The 22,052-nt window shown below is 41.8% G+C and overlaps 1 protein-coding gene across 1 annotated transcript; it reads left to right on the top strand.

Annotated features, from left to right (window-relative positions):
• The first annotated feature begins 9,629 nt into the window (after positions 1-9,629).
• On the top strand, positions 9,630-10,320 carry LOC112190972 (60S ribosomal protein L26-1). The gene has a single exon (XM_024330488.2). The coding sequence runs from the start codon at positions 9,717-9,719 to the stop codon at positions 10,155-10,157; it is 441 nt and encodes a 146-aa protein (XP_024186256.1). The 5' UTR covers positions 9,630-9,716; the 3' UTR covers positions 10,158-10,320.
• The last annotated feature ends 11,732 nt before the right edge of the window (positions 10,321-22,052 follow it).

The raw sequence follows: 22,052 nt of genomic DNA, 5'->3' as shown, positions 1-22,052 counted from the left end.
TTCTGCTAAGACATAGATTCCATAATTCTATGTGTGACAAAATCTGGTTTTATTTCAAGGTTGGTGTTATTATGGTGCTAGTTACTTCTCCTATATGGCTCTTAGCTAGTTTGTAAACTTTAGATTTGAGTTTATTATTGAATCATGTTTATTTGAAAATTTGCCTTACAACTTACTTGTCTCTAATCATACCCTCTTACATATGAGGTTACAGATTAAGTGAAGTAGTACGTATAAGGCTATAATTAAAGACAAATTTCATGATGTTGTCTATGAAAATCATCGCGCGCGCCCTAGATAGTCAAGAGATTCCCTTAGAAATAACGCGCGTTCAGGCATGTCAACACACGTCCGGCGAAGAGGCAAACTGTGCAAATGTAGATGTAGTGCATGTAAATCTGCCTTGTCAAACGACTAAAAGCCGAACAAGGAACAAGTCTCCACTGAGAGTTCAAGACATTGAAATCAAGGAATTTTGGGTTGTTCAATGGATGAGTCGCGAATCATGATTGGTAACTGAACAACTATGTTACAACTACTCATGCTGCAAAAACGTAAAAAAAGGCAAGAATGTAAACTTTAGACTAAGGGCAGATAAACAACAATTAAGTAAATTGCAACGGAAACAATTGATATCATAGCATACTGGTTACAAGGAAAACGAATAAAACTGTTCAAATAGTAGAGCTAACAACTTAGAAAATTTGAATAAATATCTACTATCTTCTAATTCTGAGTTCACTGTTCATCGAAGCAGAGCCGATACTGTAAAATTACAATTTTGCCCTTCTTTTCTGCCCTAGGTTTAAAAGTCATCTTCTGTATGCGACCGCCGATTTTCTTTTTTCCCTCTAAGGTCGTTACAAAAAATGAAAGGAAACTCATGATGGAGTTATAGGCTGGAGTACGTGTGGTCCGTTGATGCTTCATTTATATATATAAGGGTTGATCGACTTCCTAGCTTGTAGTTGTAGAATCCTTCCACCTATCCAACTCTTGTGCGCTCGCAAGATGATGATTCCCAGTACAACTCTTCTTCTTGGTGTCCTTATCTAAGTTGTATCGTTGAATCAAAAGTGCTTCAAGAGCCTCTGTCATTTAATCTCATTAATTGTCTCCAAATCTCCAATTACATTCCTTCGATCATACACTAGGATATAATCTTGCATGTAACTTAGTGTGCATTAATTCACAACTTAGATTTAGTTTTTTTTTTTTTGGGGTTACTTTTGTGGTATTAAAAGCATTGCACATAAACGAGTGTTATCATGCTTGATGACATTTTGCTAGGTATGGAAATGTTAATATTAATGTCTTCGTCTTCATCGACATCATCAACCTCTAAACCACCACCTCCTCCTCCCTTTGTGGCTGCGCCTCCACATGTTTCAATCCTCATGCCGATCCAACTCACCGATTACAATTACTTGCTGTGGAAATCCTTCTTCATTCCAATTCTAAAGTCCCATCCCATGCCATGATATGCTAGATCTCGCCGACGGACGAGAGGAGTGTCCACCAAAGTTCCTGAGCAGTACCGAAGACAACAAAAAAGTCGAAAACCCTGTTTATACCAGTTGGATGCATGAGGAGGGACCGGGCATTGCTGGGTTGATTAATGTAAGCTTATCCCAGAGCATACTACTCCTGTACGCAGCAGGATGCACTAGTGGAAGAACTCTATGGCTATAGGTGACCCTTGAAGCCCTATTCGATGAAAAGGCAAGAGCTCGCGTAAAACGGCTCGAGAATCGCCTCGGAAGCCTGAAACTGGAAAATCCATGGGACTTTGCCATGATGGAGTTATTGGCTGGAGTACGTGTGGTCCATTGATGCTTCATTTATATATATAAGGGTTGATCGACTTCCTAGCTTGTAGTTGTAGAATCCTTCCACCTATCTTTTTTTTTTTTTTTTAGAACAGAACATATCCATTAATCAATCACGCTTACAGTGGGGGGGGGGACATAAACCTAAACTCCAAGAAACCACGGTTACAGAGACCATCAGGCCAAAGGGCCCAAACTCCAACCACCAAGCGCCCATCTCCAAGGCTACTTTGAACATTTGACCCCGAAAATTCCAGTAAAATCTTATAATCAACCGCCAAGAAGACCGCGTCCTCTTCAACACCGTTTCCGATAGTGCTAGACTACGTGTAAAGGATCGCATACCAGCAAATTGACAACAAAAGTAAACCAGCTTTGAACAAAATCGTCCTCGTCCTCGGGAATGACATCATTTACATGGCCGAACACCTAGACCAACTCCTAACTCAACAGAGTAGGAGACCCACCCTAGCTCAGAAGAGTAGGGACTTATTAAACCTAACCAAACCAAACAAAAAACCCTAATTAAAACACAACTAGAACCAAAGCAAACTGAAACCAATCCACACCACCAAGGCCCAAAAACAGGGGCCCGATCCAACACCCACTTCCCCGAGCAGTACTCCACCAATGCAGAAACCCAATCCAGCCGCCGGCAAGCACCATCAATGCCACCCCTGCACGGCCTCGCCGCCTCCCGATTCCACTGCTCCACCGTGCCAATATGCAGACAAATTCTACACCCAATTGACACCGCAACCAGATCCAGAAACCCGACAGAAACAGAGCCCAACCAGGAACCCTCCTGCCGTGAATTGCCCTCATCCACCATACCCCAGATAGCTTCTGTGATGATGCCAACTCCCACCGCCGGCCAGAAACAAGGTGCTGCATCCCCACAACCGCTGTCGCCCCTGATCCGAGAGGGACCGATCGAGAGATCTACCCATCCCGAGATCAAGAACCCACCCTCCTCCCCTGGGCCGAGTCTCTGCCCTGAAGACCCACCACTAACCAGCAACGCCATCCCCTCCCGGGCAGGAACGCAACTGCAAGATCGCCGGTGGCGCTCGGCCGGGAGAGAAACGAATCAGGTTTTCCTTCTCTGTAGCGTGCATGGGGCGCGTTCCTTCCCTTAGGAACTTAATCCTTCCACCGATCCAACTCTTGTGCGCTCGCAAGATGATGATTCCCAGTACACCTCTTCTTCTTGGTGTCCTTATCTAAGTTGTATCGTTGAATCAAAAGTGCTTCAAGAGCCTCTGTCATTTAATCTCATTAATTGTCTCCAAATCTCCAATTACATTCCTTCGATCATACACTAGGATATAATCTTGCATGTAACTTAGTGTGCATTAATTCACAACTTAGATTTAGTTTTTTTTTTTTTGGTTACTTTTGTGGTATTAAAAGCTTTGCACATAAACGAAGTGTTATCATGCTTGATGACATTTTGCTAGGTATGGAAATGTTAATATTAATGTCTTCGTCTTCATCGACATTGTTGGTGCCGATTTTGGCATCAACGAGTCAACAGAGGTTCCGTTGAAATCCAAGTGTAAAGTGGTGGGGTTGTTTTCTTCAAGTGGGCCTATCTTTTCCTTCGATTAGTTTGACTATGTGAGTAACCCTGGTCGTCCACTTGTGATTGAAGGTATGCCCTGGTGGTCCTGTGCCTAGCCTTGGTCGTTCACCTCTTGTGACTGAAGGTATGGTCTCGGGCTTCCTTCACCTGATGCTGGGCCTCCAAGCTACCTTGTTTGATGAAACTGATAGTCTCGTCTCAGACTTCCTTCACCTGATGTTGGGCTTCCAAGCTCCTTTCTTGGGTGAAACTGATGGCTTCACGTCGGGCTTCCTCCACCTGGTGTTGGGCTTCCAAGCTCCTTGTTGGGTGAAGCTGATAGTGTGATGCCCCAGAAATTCGTATTCATTTTCCGAGGAATTTCCGGAATTAATTTTATGTTTATCGGACGGTTTCGTGGCTTGTGGATGGAGCGGAAGTGTTTCGGACGAATTTTTATTTGAAAAGTATGACTTTAGGGGGGGTTCAAGGTTGACTTTTGATGCGTTGGGATTCTCCGAAAATTTCCTTCATGAAAGTTGTAGAGCGCGTCGATACGAGTTCGTGGATATGCGGAATGCATAAATCGGAGTTCGTATGAGGAAGTTATGGCTATCGAAAGAAGTTTCCATTTTGGTATATAAAGGGAAAATCAGATTTTTATTTCATTTTTCCTTATTTCCATTTCCGGAAACCATTCCCTCTCTCTCTTCTCTCTCGTCCGCTCCCTCAGAGTCGAAATTCTTCGACTGACCCGACCCGAACCCGGCGTTCCGACCCGACTTTTCCGGCCGACTGCGGCGGTCTCCGGCCGTAAAACTTGGCCAGACAGGATCGCCTCCGCCGTCTGGTCGTCCCTCTGGTGCTCTCTATCGACGATTCTCATCCACGACGGCGCTGCAAGTCGACCCAGATTGAGGAAATCGGACCCGGCCGGAAATCCATATTCCGACGTCGGCAAGGCTTCCAGTTTTCTTGGTTGAGCTCAGAACTGCATCGCCGATCGATCCTTGGTGGTTGTTTGGATCGATTCACGTGAAAATTTGATCAACTCGGATTGGATTACTGTTCACGGCTTGTGAGGTAGTTTTCGATCCCTTAGACTTGTTTTCTGACTTCGATCCAGTTATGAAAGTTCACAAGCATGCTTAGATGAAGCTTTTTGATGTTGGGAGTTTTGTGAGATTTTGAGTTTTTGGCCGGCGGCGGTGCACCACCGTCTGTGGTGGCGTTCCGGCGGTGTTCCGGCCACTTAAGGAACTGTTTCTGGTATTATATGTCTTCTACTCGTCGATACGAGCGTTTCGATATATAATATGCAGATTTTGGAGTTCGAATGGATTTGTTTTGATTTTTGCCGTTTCATATTGGTGAATTTATTTGATCCGTGAAGATACGAGCGTCCGATCGACTTGTGGTTTGGTCACATCGATCGTGGACGTATTCCGAAGGCCTTGGGAGGTCTCGGATGTGGTTCTGCCTCGATTGGCACAACTTTGGGGATTTTAGTTCAAAAACAGGGGTTTCGAACTTAAATCAAATGTGAATCATTACTAAGTTGGAACCGTTTGTGATTAGGTACTTGACGAAGTATTTGGACGAGTTGTTGGTGATAGTTTTGGTTCGGTTCTGTATTGAAGACGCAGCAGGAGTTCGAGGTGAGTAATCTCACGAAGTTCATATCACGAACGGGTTAACCCTATTGCTTTGAGAGTTATTTAGTTAACTGCAAACTATAGATGGTGTTAGTGACATTCTGAGTAGATGACTATGTGTGTATATATATATATTATGGGATGTATATATATGCATACGTATTCAAGTATTAGTTGTGGATTTGTGGAACAATATGCATGAGCGATGCTTTTTATTGTTTTGGGTTGGGGCTTTTGGAAAACAATTGGTGGGAAATGGTATTTCTATTGTTTCGAAAAGTGTTTGAGGATTTGAGAGTCACAGGTTGTGATGTCTCCTTTTGGGTTGATTTAATGTTTTGATCCGACGACCGGTGGTCTGAGGATTTGAGAGTCACAGGTTGTGATATCTCCTTTTTAGTTGATTTAATGTTTTGATCCGACGACCGGTGGTCTGAGGATTTGAGAGTCACAGGTTGTGATTTCTCCTTTTGTTTTGATTTGACGTTTTGATCTGAGGGTCAGGTTGGCCTAAGGATCCGGGGTTGCAGGTTGCATCCTCAGGCAGCATATATCGTAAGGTTGAACCTTGGCCGAGGTGACAGGTTACGATATATTCAGTTAGAGCTCTAGTCTGTCTGCTATCGTACTTTAGGGATCTAAGTAGGTTACTTAAGATTCCTGAGTACATGTTTTGTCCAGGTTGGACCGATTTGATGCTTTGTCCAGGTTGGACCGATTTGATGTTTTGTCCAGGTTGGACCTATTTGTTGTTTTGTCCAGGTTGGACCGATTTGTTGTTTTATCCAGGTTGGATCGATTTATCATATTCTACTTGTTAGGTTAACAATGGGTATGATTTATTTGTGTTGATGTTTTGTCCAGGTTGGACCGATTTGTTGTTTTGTCCAGGTTGGACCGATTTGTTATTTTGTCCAGGTTGGACCGATTTGTTGTTTTGTCCAGGTTGGACCTATTTGCTGTTTTATCCAGGTTGGATCGATTTATCATATTTGAATTGTTAGGTTAACGATTTATATGATTTTGTCACGGTGTGACTTTCGTTGTTTCTTTTGGGGAAAGAGTATTGTTTTTGGAAGCATGGTATGTTTTCCTTATTTGCGAGTTGAAAGGTTTTCCTCGTTTTTGGCGTGAGTTGAGCATGTGTGGTTTGAGTTACTCATACGGGCTTGCAAAAGCTTACCGGGTTTGTTGTGTGGCAACCCGGTGCACCATTCCAACGGTGTAGGGGTTAATCCTGCAGGTTAGGATAATCGTGCTGAAGCTGAGGTAGCGCCTTTGGCAGCTTTACGGTAGGAAGCCATGTCTTTTATGACTTTACTTTTGATAAGGACTTCCGTTGTATAGTTAACTCTGAGCATTTACGTTTATCTTGTTGTTGACAATTTAATTCGTAAGCTTGTGTAATATATAACTCTTTGGAGCGAGTGTATATTAACTTTGAGGGTTCAGGGCATCAATATGTGTGTAAGTTTAAGGGAAAAAGAATTCAGGTATTTTGTATTGATGACTGAACGTTCACGCATATATAATTATGGGGTTATATATATCGATTTTCATGGGTGTAAAATCAGGGGCGTGACAGATAGTCTCGTCTCGGACTTCCTTCACCTGATGTTGGGCTTCCAAGCTCCTTGTTGGGTGAAGCTGATAGTCTCGTCTCGGACTTCCTTCACCTGATATTGGGCTTCCTCCACCTGGTGTTGGGCTTCCAAGCTCCTTTCTTGGGTGGAACTGATGGCCTCACGTCGGGCTTCCTTCACCTGATGTTGGGCTTCCAAGCTCCTTGTTGGGTGAAGCTGATAGTCTCGTCTCGGACTTCCTTCACCTCGTGTTGGGCTTCCAAGCTCCTTGTTGGGTGAAGCTGATAGCCTCACCTCAGACTTCCTCTACCTGGCGTTGGGCATCCATGCTCCTTTGTTGGGCATCCACAGCCTCTAGTTGGAAGAGCTTCATAGCATAGATATAGTGTTAGGAGAAAAGAGAGAGCTGAAGTCCCCCTCAGCCTTGTGAAGGCTGGGTATTTATAGGAGAAGAGGGTTGAGGTGGAAAGGGAAAGGCATGGGCTCAATCCCATAAAATCGGGGTGTCAGCCCCCCACTATCTGATTACTGACGCTCCAGGATGGATTTGACAGAGTTGGTGACAGGTGTCGCCACGTAAACCACCTTTTGTCCTCGAATCACTATTGACATGACAAGGGAGCCATACTGGGTGTCGGAGCTTGACACGTGGAAAAGTTGGTGAGAGTTGGTCCTTGATGTGTACTACCATGTCTCCTTGACTGGGTCCAAGTGTGAGCCTGAAGGTCAAGGCTTTAGGCTTGGCAGTCGTGGTCATGATCCTTAGAGGTCGAGGCTTTAGGCTTGGCAGTCGTGGTCATGATCCTTAGAGGTTGAGGCTTCTAAGCCTTGGGAGTCGAATTCTTGGCCTTGGGGGTTGAGGCTCCTGATTCCCTCGGACTATGCTATTCTAATAGCCAAGTCACGATATGCTTTGACCTCGCCGTCCAAGGTGACAAGTCAATAACACGGTGACTGTCCAAGACCTAAGAGGTGGAGGTCCAAGGTTAAAGACTCGGCATACCATGGTTAGGCATCTTACTAGTCATGGTTATTTTCATCTTAGGATTATCTTTTCTTTCTCGATGAAGGGTTTAAGTGCGTTGAAATGTCATGAAGGGTTTAAGTGCGTTGAAATGTCAGGGTCTTACGTGGATTCTTTGACATTTCAACGCGTCCTACGTGGAATGGGTTGAAAAGTCAAAAGTCTTTATCAAACCAAATTATGACATCAACAATTTGCTAGATCTCGCCGACGGACGAGAGGAGTGTCCACCAAAGTTCCTGAGCAGTACCGAAGACAACAAAAAAGTCGAAAACCCTGTTTATACCAGTTGGATGCATGAGGAGGGACCAGGCATTGCTGGGTTTGATTAATGTAAGCTCATCCCAGAGCATACTGCTCCTGTACGCAGCAGGATGCACTAGTGGAAGAACTCTATGGCTATGGGTGACCCTTGAAGCCCTATTCGATGAAAAGGCAAGAGCTCGCGTAAAACGGCTCAAGAATCGCCTCAGAAGCCTGAAACTGGAAAATCCATGGGACTTTGCCATGAGGCCGGGAATACCTAAAATCAGCGGAACAAATCGTTGACGAGCTCCACACGGCTGGGTCTCCTGTTGAGTATGGTGAGTTTGTTTCGTGTGTACTCCAAGGACTAGTTCCACGGCTCCACTGGAATGTGATGAGTTAAAAGCCTGGATCAGGGATCGGTGCCCTGAGCCGGTAACGCGAGAACAATTGAATGGCTTACTACTAAATTTTAGATTCCCTGCTGCCGTTCCTGATCTATCTATCTGTGTCAAATTTACATTACAGGTCTGTTTGGTTGTCTGTTTGGCCGTGGGGTTCATATTTGGCTTTAGGCTTTAGTGCTTTACTACTCTTCTGGTGAGAGCGTTACGTACAATGGAAGAGTTGCATGGCTTACTGTCTTCAATTATTTTCCCTTAGGCCTAGCCTCTAGCCATTGTTGTTTGCTAGTGCTGTTAAAAGCTGCAATAGATAAGCAACTTAATTATTTCATTCCACTCCGGTTAACTTTTATGATCGATTTTTTTATCAACTGGTTAGCCAAAATGCAATGTGAAAAAGAAATTACTCAATATATGCCCTAGAATATATAGTACTGGTTTAAGCAAACACGCAACCCAAGGCTTCTTTCTAAATTTAGTACCTAACACATTATGCATAAACCATATGAAAAATAAATGAATAGCTTGATCAATCGGTTTACGTTGCAAGAGCATCACCTATTTCCGGGACGTGCATTTAAGCTGGTCGGTCCAAATTGTGCAAAGATTCAAACCCTAACTGTTCTAGATCATAAGTTCAAGATGCTTATCTGCACGCATCAAGTGTCTTTGCACTTGATTTGTTTCATGCAATGGCAACACTTAAGTTCAACTTCAATGAAAATTTGCGACAAGGAATGAAGAGACAGAGTGCAAAGGAACGTTTAGCTATTGACTTAATTGAATCAATGCTAGTTAGCTAGCTAGTGACAACCTTACAAAATATTTCCGATTTTTACAAAAAAATAAAAAAGAATCGGCAAAAATGACAATAGATAGCGGATATTGGTAAAACTGAAACTTAAAAAAAGTATCCAAGATAAATATCTAGTTAAACAGACCAACAAAAAATCATCGAGAATCAACAAATTCTAGTTTGGTGCGGGTCTTGCTAAGCATCTAAACACTCATAGTTCAATCACAACAAGTTGTTTTGGTGCGAAACAATAGTATTTCCCCAAAGTTATTTCCATGTTAAAACTTAAAAGTATGCTCATATAAAACAATAAATAAGGAGTTACGGGAGAAAAATTTAGTTAACCATATAATATATAAATTCCTCTGAAAAAGAAAAATCCAAGACGAACCATCAATTTTGGTTATAAGTTCACATTGGGCCACCGTCTTCAAACGGCCCATTCACTGTACCAAACAGAAGCCCTAATCCAAAACCCCACAGAGACTCTCTCTCTCTCTTTATAAAAGCCTCGCTATAAAACCCTAATCCCCAGCCTCACCCTCTCTCTCATTTGCCCTTCTCTCCTCACCCACACAGAGAGAGTAGCCGCCACCAGAACCCTAGCGAGAGAAGATGAAGAGGAACCCCCGCGTCTCGAGCTCCCGCCGCAAGAGCCGCAAGGCTCACTTCACGGCGCCGTCGTCGGTCCGCCGCGTCCTGATGAGCGCGCCTCTCTCCTCCGACCTCCGGTCCAAGTATACCGTCCGGTCCATGCCGGTGCGCAAAGACGACGAGGTCCAGGTGGTGCGCGGGACCTACAAGGGCCGCGAGGGCAAGGTGGTCCAGGTGTACCGCCGCAAGTGGGTGATCCACATCGAGCGCATCACCAGGGAGAAGGTGAACGGGTCGACGGTCAACGTCGGCATCAACCCCTCGAAGGTGGTCATCACCAAGCTCAGGCTCGACAAGGACCGCAAGTCTCTGCTCGACCGCAAGGCCAAGGGCCGCGCCGCCGCTGACAAGGACAAGGGCACCAAGTTCACCGCCGAGGATATCATGCAGAACGTCGACTGATTTTGATTTGATTCCCATGGTTCGTTCTAATACTACTAGTAGTTGTTCATCATTTCGGTGTTTCATGTATTGGATATTTAAGCTCAGACTTCAATTTTGTGTTGTTCTTAACTCTTTCAATGCTATTATATTCTGGTATTTATATCTGTTATTTTTGGATTAAGTTTATTTTTTCGCGTAATGTGGTTTGCGAATTATTGATTCATGTTGCGTGGATTGCAATGCTGGTTGTTTTGATGTTAAAATGTAGAAAGTTTATTATTAGGTGAGGATTTTGGGGTTTTAGAGGCCTTTATGCTCTGCCACTCTGTTAATGGACAGAGCCGAAACCAATGCCTACTGCTTTGTTTTGCTTGTGAAGTGTGTTAGTATGTCTGAGTCTGGATTGTGAAGTGTGTTATTCTTTGCCGGACTGTTAATGGTCAGAGCCTGAAACCAATGCCTGCTGTTAATGAAGTTCCATTGGTATTGTTTACTGGTTTTAGTTTGGAATTGTATTGTTAGTGTGATAAGCTTTCACTATGGAGTCTAGACACGAAATTTAGGGGTAGAGTCACTATTTAGTTGGCAGAGATGAAACTATTATATCACTTGGTGTTTTTCACAGAAATGCTGCTGAATTGCTGATGAGAAGATAGTGTTTCTAGGTTTGTGGTTGTATCAACATTGTAGCCATAGTTACCTTTGATAAGGATTTATTTGCGTTTTGAGCATTCATCAACTTTGAAAGGTTGTATGCTCTAACCCGCCTGGCAGATTGAGCTTATCCTTAGATATTCATGCAATACTTACATTCTGGGGTTTGAGCAGCAGAACTTGTGGTTTAAGGGTTGGCACTTGGTCTCTACAACCTATTTGTACCAACTGTGAGTGACGTATAAGCTTCTCAATACTTAGTTGATCAACTGGGAATCAACTGTTGCACATAGTTGGAACCCGAACCCTAAGATTCAAATGATTTGAATGGAACTTGTCCTCGGATTTGGTTGCTTTTTTCTTGTCCTTGGGTTTGAAAGCGTCTGGGTTTCTTGGAATGGTGATATGGGAATTTGGTTGCTTAGAATGGTGAGTGGGGAATTGTATTTTTTTTCCCTGAATGCTATTTTGAAATTCCAGAAATAAAGGATGGTATTCTGTTTACATTTTATTTTCGACCGGTTACAAAAAATTGGGGAGAATGAAAATGCTTCCTTTTGTCATTTCCGTTATAGGCTCAACAGCCATGGCGGGTTCTTCATGGCTTTCTGTTTCTCTGTGACAATGCTATAGAACTAAGCCAGACTTGATATAATAAAGGAAGAAAAAAAAAATGGTCAAATTAGTTTTGACGAAAAACCAGTAATTTAGGTTTTTGCTTTTCGATTAAGATCTCCCAAACTTTGCAGCACCTGCGATGTAAACCCAAAAAGCATTGTAAACAAAAGAGAAAGAGCGTATGAGTAATGGAATGTGGTGAGTAAAATTGAACTACAACTCCCTATCAGAGCAGGGCAACGGAAGATGTTTCAAAAAGGACCCCAAAGATTTCCTCGTTTCCTTTTCCCCCGCTTAAGCAGGAAACAAAACTACCCTCAACAACATAGTGAAATTCTTGTTAGGATTTTTAGATTGCTGCTCCTTTTATCCTCCTGGCTATGCTGAATGTTTGGCTTCGCCCTGAGAGTCAAGTTCATACCGTTGGTACCAATTCAGATTCCAGCTTTGGAAGTTCTTTGGTGAGACAAAGGTTATATCAATCAAGAATGCTCTCATTCAACTCTTGATGATGCAAGTTATGGCACTAATGGAGATGGCAGAACCTGTACATTTCACCGCCCATCGCTTTATGGCCATCAACCACCCAAGGCCATCCCGAGTCACTTGCCGACCCTTGCAATCCCAATTGTCAACTTTGTTGATAGTAATTCTGCTACCTGTTTTTATCCCCAGTGAGATTGAAAGAAATGGGAAGTTACCTTCAATTCTTCTCACGGCATGATTATGGGAATTTAATGGGGTCATTCCCTATTAGAGTATCTTCTTAATGATGAATGCAATGTGCTGGAATGCTTGCTAGTACCAATTTTATTGGTGTTGCTACTCACCATATGGATATTATTAGGCTCAGAGTAATGGTTGTCAAATCTGTCATTAGGTGATGGGCATTGCTAGCTGTTTAGGCTTCCCCAAGGTTGAGATTGTGGATGCTCAAGGGTTCGCTGGTGGGTTGTGGTTGTTGATGAATGATGAAAAAGTTGCTGTTGATATTCCAAGTACCACAGATCAATTCACTGCTGCTCACGTTTCTTATCCTTGCAAGAGGCCCTGGCTTTTCTGTGCCAGTTATGGTTGCCCTTGTCAGCAGTAGAGAGAGGAGTTATGGAATCACCTTGATGTGGTATCAGAGAGTTACAGTGCTCCTTGGTTGCTCGGACGACGTTTCATTGACTTGCTTTCTTACTATGGAATATTATATGGTTGACCTTTGGTGTACGGGTCTCAAGTTTACCTAGACTGACAGAACCGTGTGAAAGACTGATTGGTGAAGTTGCAATGAGGCCTTTGTTTTCGATCAACCTTGCACATACAAAGTCTGATCACAGTCCTATCTAAATATGTGTCACATCTAGTTCTCCTCTGACTTTGATAAGAGACTTTTCAGATTTGAAGCTATATATCTGGGATAAGCACGAGCAGTTTAAGGATTTTAGTGGTGGTGACTTGTGGAATAGTAAAGAGGGTAATACTCCTTCAGTACTGAGGTGTTAGTACTTTGTACCTGCCAAAGATGTAGCTGTCTGGGTAACAAACATTACAGGGTCAGAGTGACTTGAAGCTGCTTTTTGAATGTTCTCGAGTCTAAACAGCCTCAGCAGACCCGAACTGTGTTATGACAAGATAAAGGAACCTGTTGGAAGTAAGAATGAGCAAACGGGGGCAGGGGCGCGTTACCCGCGGGTTTTCCCCTCATTTGTCAGGCGGGGGCGGGTTTCCCATTACCCATGCGGGTTCCCCATTTTTTTTTTTTTTTCAACCGGGACATTTTTATAATTTTTCTTATTCCCCATGAGGATCCTACAGTTGGATCTTCGTATAATTGTGAAAAGACGATTCAAAAGAAGATCCGTGAGGATTCGACCTTTGGATCGTCGTATAATTTTGTGAGGATGATTCTAAAGGCGATCCGGGACGATCCAACCGTTAGATCTTCGTATAATTTTGAAAGGATGATCTTATGGGCGATCTGACCATTGGATCTTCGTATAATTGTGAAAAGATGATTCAAAAGGCTATCAGTGAGGATCTGACCGTTGGATCTTCATATAATTTTGTGAGAATGATTCTAAGGGCAATTCGGGACTATCCAACCGTTGGATCTTCATATAAATCAGTAAAGATGATCCTCCAGGTGATCCGTGAGGATCCGATCGTTGGATCGTCATGTAATTGTGATTTGTGAAATTTTTTTTGGTCAAAAAAGGAAAGGAAAAAAATCTAAAAAGATAGAAAATAGAAAAACAAAAAAGTTCATATAGAGAAAATGGCAAATGCGGGGGCGGGGCTGGGAATCCCCCATTTGAAAATATCCCCAGATGGGGAACAGGGGCGTAGGGGAAATTTGGGGCAGGGGCGGGGGTGGGGGAATCCCCGTTTGCTCATTCCTAGTTGGTAGTGATTGATCATTATATTCACATATTTATGGGGAGCCAACTATTTAAATGATCCGCATCCCAGATCCTGGTATTCAGTGGCATGGGATATACAGGATACCTCATGGTAACTTACGTGCGGCGTTTTTGACCTTCCATTGACTTGGTCATCTAGACAGTAGAACTGTAGAAGTGCCAATTTTGAGTTCCAAGTGTGGAATCATGTATAGTATCTCCGGTGGTGGGTCTTGCACAGTTACGTTGCTCATGATGAATGCCAGTTCCAGCCAAGGCACTCAGCACCAATGTTTTAAAACGTTGAGGCGTTTTCGGAAGAGCCTCAGTATGGCGTAAGCCTTGACGTGTAAGGCTTTAGCCTTACGGTATAAACGATCTATACTTATGTAGTTATAATTCTTATATATAGAACATTAAGAGTAGACAAAAAACATTATTAATTGTCATTCATTCATAATAAGTAGAGTACTAGAACCATATAATTCAACAAAATTACCAAACCATAAAGTGAAATTAAAGATTTGAAGTTGAAATTTCAAATGATGTCGTTTTGAGTTTTGAACAAAAAAAAAAAAAATTGCTAGGCGTGCGCCTTTGGCGCCTTAAGCAGCGACTTTTACACTTTTTACGCCTTGTTTTGCGCTTTTTGCGCCTCATCGCCTTGGCATCAAAACTGACTCATTTTAAGGTGAGTTTTACGCCTTCTGAGCCTTAAGGCACGCCTGAGGCACGTTTTTTTAATACATTGGTCATGATGTTGCTCCATCAATTCTTGTTTTGATTTTCATATTCAGATCATCCCAGAAGCAAACATGTATGGTTATGCACAAACCCTCACGCATTCCAAATTTTAGTTTATGAGGATATTACCGAGCACCAGTGTGCCCTTATCCCTAGCTGCATCTGTAATACCTAGTGTAGTTGGGTGGTCAAGTTCTAACATTTGTTTGCATGGCTGCCAGCATGTCCCCCCACTTCGCCATAGATGCATGCAATTTTAATTGCAAAAGAAGATTTTGTACCAGAGGGACGAGCATCGTTGTGTGCTATAATGACGATCATTATCTTTTTGGGGTCGACTCCAGAGAGTCATATAGAACCAACACCAATATATTTATCATTGATGATAAATTAAAGAAGTATTGTGTGCTGGCGAAGGGTACATCATTCGCTGTATTTGCCAGAGACGTATAGTGATTGGCCGAGCTATTATCACATACTTGGAAACAAATGTTCAACCAGATGACTCTCTTGAAGACATCATCAAGAGAATGGCTTGGTATGGCCTGCCAGGTGAAGGATCGTGCGATGTCTTCATTGGGAGTTGGCTAACAAATGGGGTAAGTAATATTTCTAGTGATAATTTTCATAAATTGATTTCAATATTCTTTTTCGGCAAAATAGCCAAATTACCCCCTAGCTTTTCCCATAGCTACCAATTTACTCCCTGATATTTCAATTTTGATTTTTCACACCCTAAGTTTTCTAACTCTTGCCGATTCACACCATACCGTTAACTTTTATATTTTTCATCAAATTTCTCCGTTAACTTGCTGGGCGTTTTAATCTTTCCAATTGTTACAAAAAAAAAAATTTATTTAAGCATACGTTAAGGAAGAGTATGAGACTCCTTTTTTTTTTCTTTTCGAGAGAAATCAAACGATAAAAGTGAAGAGATGAAGCGTTCATTGCAGAGATGAAGCGCTCTTTTCTGTTCTGAATTTGGAATGGAGAAGGTGAAGATCAGGAATAATGGAGATGTTCCAAACTACTGTATGTAAAAATTCTAGTATTGTTTTGTTTGAAAGTTAATCATGACTTGAATATTTGGATTTTAGCTAGACTTGATTATTTTGGTTGAGATAGCTCTAATTGTAATGAACTATTGAATGATTTATTATTCAATCGTGTTGAGGAACCAACAATTATGGTTTTGGTGAGAGGGAGTATGATTTACAGTTTTAGGGTAGATGTCTTTTTTGTTAGTGTTAAGAGCTAAAAAAAAAAAATACCCTCATTTGTACTATTGATATTCTTGAACAATTGGATTGTTAAGTTCTTTTTTTTTTTTGGGACAATTGGAAAGATGAAAACGCTCAACAAGTTAACGGAGAAATTGGATAGAAAATCTAAAAGTGAACGGTAGGGTGTGAATCGGCAAGAGTTAGAAAAGTTAAGGTGTGAAAAATCAAAATTGAAATGTCAAGGCGTAAATTAGCAGCTACCGGAAAAGTTAGGGGCTAATTTGGCTATTTTGCCTTCTTTTTCATTGTTAATTAATTAAATTTTTTTTTGTGTGTGTGTGCAGAAAGCTGTTCTGCTTGTCTTCTCCACAGAATTTTAGGAGTGACCGAATCCGGCAGATTTCAGAGTTATACTCATTGACAGTCTTGAAATCCTGGAAACGTATGTTCTGCCAATCGTGCCTTGCTTCCGGCAAGTAGATGGACCTTTGATGGTTGAATAGCTCTTCTAGAGTGACCTAAAGAGACCGTGGGTCCTCTTTAGCTAAATATCCCACCTTGAGTACTTCCTCCATATGTTTCCTAATGAAACTCATAGCCCTTGCCTTCATGTCTTCAGGGGTGATGTTGTCAGCAATAATTGTTGATCTCATCTTATTTGCAGTAAGATGAAGCTTGACATCTTGGGTCCACTTGAGGTAGTTCCTTCCGGAAACTTCCAAAGCGACAACGTCAAGCATGTTGAGATTTGACATTTTCTACAAGGATTTAAAGGACAATAGTTAGTGCTATTGGTAATAACTTCCATAAGCAATCAATAAGAACTTCAGGTTCTATAACATGGTATGAAAAAATCAGATTAAACATGTATGGTGAATTTATGAAGGAAACTTCAAGTCCCTTATATGGTATTATCGAAGCTACAGGTTCGATACACATGAAATATTATTATTCAACCATTTTGGTAATTCCAATTAAATACGACCAGGTAAGAAATTGAGGTTTAGGTGGACCGAGGCTCGCTTAAGTACACAGCCTCATTGAATCTTACCTAGACATTGCATATAATTAGATGAGCCTACTTGGAAAGATTCATAATCTTTCAGTGTTGTCGAAAATACAGGTTCGATACGTGTGAACTTCTGGTTCAATATTTATTATGAACTTCTGGTTCAATATTTATGTGTGAACTTCCGGTTCAATATTTATGTGTGAACTTCTGGTTCATTAAGTACTTGCATTCCGCACATATATATTCTAATGCAAAGAATTTAAACGAGTAAAATATTTAATTTAATATGAGCAGGTAACACCACAAAAATCATTATCATAATAAATAATGAAGGAAAGATGTATTATATACACTGACTGCGAAGTCTAAACAAGTATATATAAGTATTTGTCTCAATATACATGAACTGAAGAAGTTGATAGCTAAATTAGAAGCAATTGATTTTCCTTTTTCTCATTCAATTATAGTGTAAGGGAAATAAGTGTCTCAGGATTAAGTTAAACTAGATGCTTCAACAAAAGTCATAAATCGTGACTGCAGTTCCTACTGAACTACAGTCGAAAGACGAACTGAAACACTAAGAAAAACTACCCAGAAAAATATGAAAATTTACAGAGATGCACTAAACATACAAGGGCTCCAGCGTACAAAATTTGGTGAATTTTGGAGTTTAATTAATATTTTAAATAAATAAGGGAACACAGAGAACAGAAGGTAAAATGAAACAGCAAAATCTGTTTTTGCTTGGAAAAACAAACTTGGTTGTAGAGCTGGTAGATTGATGTTGATTGAATGATGAACCTCCTATTCTCTGCAACCCAAGAGTTATTCACCTCTTCTCTTGGCAATTGGCAATTCGAATCCTAGAGCTATTCGTGCTGATAACGTGTTGTGAAATGAAAGTGAAAGTGTTTCAGAAATAGAGAGAGCTTTGATTCATATAGATGGGATGTAGTATGTTGTGTTTTCTTCTTCCAAGAGAAGGGTTTATATAGGAGTACAAACTAGTGTGAAAGCCATAACAATAAGTACATTGTTGTGGCTGCATTGATTACAAAGGATTATGTCAAGAATGTCAAGATTTTGCTGCAACTTCACATGGTTTCTGCTGCTCTACTTGCTGCAGCTTTACAAGATTCTGCTGCTATATTTGTTGCTTCTTCACATGGCTTCATGACACACAAGTCAACATATATTATCCTATATCTATTTACATGATATAGCCATAATAGTTTACAACAAGTGAGGTATAATAGTTGAATTATAAGCGAGGCAAAAAGTTCACATTGAAATGTCTCGCCAATCTGTGGTCTCTTATCTTTGGCAGTAATTTCGGCATGATCATTTACACCAGCAGATGCTGAGTGAACTGCCTGAAGAGATGAACATAAAATTGCTAGAGACAGATCCAGCTGTAAAAAACCAGCTGTTACAGGACAAGGGTTGTTCGATGGTGCACTGCACCTCTATCAGGTTGATGCTTTCTGATGAGTGGTATGCCTTCAGTTCTTCATATTTCATCCACTTAAATATGGATACACATTTTGCATTTAGGACAACCTAAAAGTAATTGTCATGAATCAGCACTGAGGTAGACAACAGTGACACCAGGCCAGGCTGAAGCATTTTCATGGAGTTTCAGAGGTGCATTTGAGGACACTTGAGGAGACTCGTTCTTATGGCAAGAGCATGTTGTGAAGTAAGGGAGTATGCAATCTGTAAACAGGCACCTGGACTATGAGTTCTTCCTAATTTCTAGGCATAGTTAGCTGGTGCCTGTCAAAATCTTCGTTTTAACAACTCATCCAGTAGTATTTGAGTTCCCTAGTGAGCTAGATTTGCTGAATTGGGCATGTAACATTCCCCTAGAAAGGTAATTTATATACCTCATAAGCTAGTTCCGTATGTACATAGCTTTTGCTTTTCTTTTTGTGCAATTTGTATTCAAAGCACGCTCTTAAAATTCCTGAAGCAGTTGATCGAGCATTATTTGTAGAAACCAGTTAAACTTCTCAATTCGGTACTGGAATAACCAATCTCTTCTTCGCTGATGACCTATTCCTCTTAACTAGCTTCTGCAATCAAGACAAATTACTAAAATAGTGTATTGATAAATTCTGTAACATATCTAGCTATTTAAGAAGTCAGCTTTGAAAACTCAATGATCTATTCTCTCCTAAACTCCTGCTGATGTGGCTAATGAGATCACTAGCATACCTTCTTTCAGAAGATCAGCACCATGCACCATCCATGCATAAGCTTCAAACAATTGCGTAGAGTGGATCTGTCTTTTTGATATTTGTTCCTTTAAACTGTAAAGGCATGACCAAACTGAGGAACTTCACTCCCGGCTGTCAGGCAATCTGTATTCTCATCTTATTGAGAGTGTCCAGAGGATACAGCTAAATAAAGAAGTTGGTAAATTCTTGGTTGCCCTCCTAGCCTCATACACCCCGGTCATTTGGTAGTGGCACCAAAGATTTGACTCATTTGAGTGATTTGACAGCTCCTATGCTATCATGAATGTATGGATGCTAAAAGACATGCTAGAGCTGTTTCTTATACTACTTAAGTTGGCTTGCTGGCAGGCGGGAGCTATGTTGAAGCTTAATGTTGATGCTTCTCGGTTCTCCTAAACCGGAAAAATTGGTACAAGGGTTATCATTCTTGATTGGAAAGAAGTGGGTGGGAAACTGTTACTTTGCTGCTAACATTGGTCACGTCAGACCTTGATGCTCAACTTTTGGTATTCTATTTTCGTGTTTATTGACAACAGGTATTACAAATACTTCCCGTGCAAATTACTATAAGTGAATATGATGAAAATTGCTATCATTTTATCACTAATGAATAAAATGGATGCTGCTATGATCTTGCTTATCTCATTGATAATTGTAGAGCGGTTATGAAGAATTTGACTCTTCTGCACTGTCAGCCACATTTAGCAAGAAACAAAATACTATTGCAAGTCAGCTGTGGATTGTCACTTTGGTTTTGGTTGATGTAGCTTCAGACTACTTTTGTCTCCCAATCTAGCTACCACACGAATGTAATATCCCTAGTACTAGATTAAAATCAATTCACCTATCTTCTAAATGAAAATCACATAAAGTGGTTTAATATGGATATTGCTTGAGCTGTAACTCAATGACTTGAATGCATCTTATGAAGTTTTATAAGTTAACTCGAAAACGAATCTGTCTTCTTACTCTTGTAAGAACAGTTAAATCGAGTTGAACTCTATTCTGTGATTTACGATCATTGCTATTACTCATGTTTGAATGAATTCTGGTCAACTTCTAAAATTAAATTATTGTGTTTTCTCTAGAGTCTAGACTCACCTCAAGATAACGATTACATTTAGGGTTTAGGGCCCTAAACCCTAAACCCTTTCATATCGCGACTTTTACTCCCCCCCTCTCTCGCTCTGCTAGGGTTAGGGTTTTCGAGTTGTGCGGCGTCCCGATTCATGGCTGCAGCTATTGCCTCCATGACTGCTAGGCTAGCGACCAAGTTGTCGCTCAGAGAGGGTGAAGAACCAGTGGACTTGGGGAACCTTAGGGTTCCGGGGAAGGAATTTTTAGCTCGCAAATTTTACTTGGTGGGGAAACTCAATACCTGCAGGGCGGTGGTTTTGGATTTGTTCCGGAGTGCGGTCCGATCCATGTGGAGACTGACGGGGACGGTGGAAGTCCAACCCCGGGGTGATCGTTTTCTTTTTACGTTCACTCATGAACGTGATGTTGCAAGGGTGAAGAAGGGAGGTCCATGGGGCTTTCAACGGGCTATGATTCTGCTGAATGACTATGATGGTTTTTCAGCGATTGCTGAGGTGAAGCTCGACTTTGTCTGGATCTGGGTGGTGGTGGTGCTTCAGGGTATCCCACCGGGTATCCTGACTGAACCCACGGTCAAATTGGTGGGAGATACGATTAGAGAGGTCCTGGAGGTGGATTGGTTGGCTCTTCATCATGGGGAAGCTTGAGTTAGGCTTATTCTCTCCATCCATGACCCAATGCGCCTTGATCGTAGGGTTAGGGTTTCTCCCACGGACGTCCTAACGTTGCGGTTCCGGTATGAGCGATTGCTAGGGCGTTGCAGGCTGTGCGCTCTCTTGAATCATGGAGGGTAGCGATGCCCTAGGGAGGAGGAGTCGGACACCGATACTGTGGTGGATGACGGCTTGCAGCAGACTTCGGGGACGGCTTTCCCCGCCATCTTGTTTCTGGCCAACTCCCACCCCTCTCCTTCCTTGCTTTCGACTTTCAAGGTTCCTAACCTGCTGAAGAAGAAACAAGTGCATATCCGTCCTCTTCAGGAATTGATGGCTCTGCCTGGGTCGGAGGGCACATCCGCTTATGATCCAGTAGTAGGGGTGCGCCGCCCTAGGGAGGAGGTGGATACGGAGGTTAGTAAGAAAGCTAAACACTGTCTAGCTATTGCTCCGGCCACTCTGCAGCCGGAAAATCTTGGGTTAGAATTCTCCTCTGATGGTTTGGTGGAAGTGAAGGTGACGTCGCCTCCCAACCGTAGGCCTCGGGGACAGAGGAACAAGGTTAAGCAGGTGACGTCTGTGAGCGGTGGTTCTTCCTGGAAGGTCCTGGCAGTATGCATGGTATGCAAGAGGGAGTGGCATCTTTGCCTGCTTCCAAGTCCGAGTAGGAGAAGATCCCCTATGTCAGCTAGGGTGTGATGGGGTCTCCTTGGTTCTGGCGACGTACACCAGAAGGGTCTTAGGCGACAACGGAATCAAGGAGGTGTCACACTTTGGAAGCCATAAGGTTCTTGTTTTCTGGTTTTTAGTTTATTGCTTTTTGTTGGTAGTTTCTTTTTTGGACTTCCTTTGGATTTTGAGTTTCTTCGTTAAGCTCGCATTGTAATATAAAGGGTGTCTGTACCTTTCATGCTTGACCGAGTGTGGTCGTTATGATTTACATCAATGGATTAGTCTTCCATTGCCCTAAAAAAAAAATTAAAAAAAATAACGATTACATTTAATCGGATATCTAATCTCTCTTTTTCTATTTTTTTTTTCTTTTACCTATTGGTCGATCCATATCTCAGTCTCTTCCACGTATCTACTTTAGTCATGTATGCTCATGTCATATTAAATGTTTGCACCTAATTAATCATGCATTGCATATGACTGATAAGTTATGCAATATTTGATGTCTCTCTTCATCTAGTAATTGTGCTGATGTGTTTCAGTGAAATGAAGTGCTTCTCCTTTTTGCTCTTCATGCTCAATATAATCAAAATTGGCAAATATTTA

This window comes from Rosa chinensis, chromosome 2 (assembly GCF_002994745.2).
Source record: "Rosa chinensis cultivar Old Blush chromosome 2, RchiOBHm-V2, whole genome shotgun sequence".
NCBI classification, from domain to species: domain Eukaryota; kingdom Viridiplantae; phylum Streptophyta; class Magnoliopsida; order Rosales; family Rosaceae; genus Rosa; species Rosa chinensis.
Note: the sequence above shows the minus strand (reverse complement) of the source record. Positions and strands in the feature narration are given on the sequence as shown.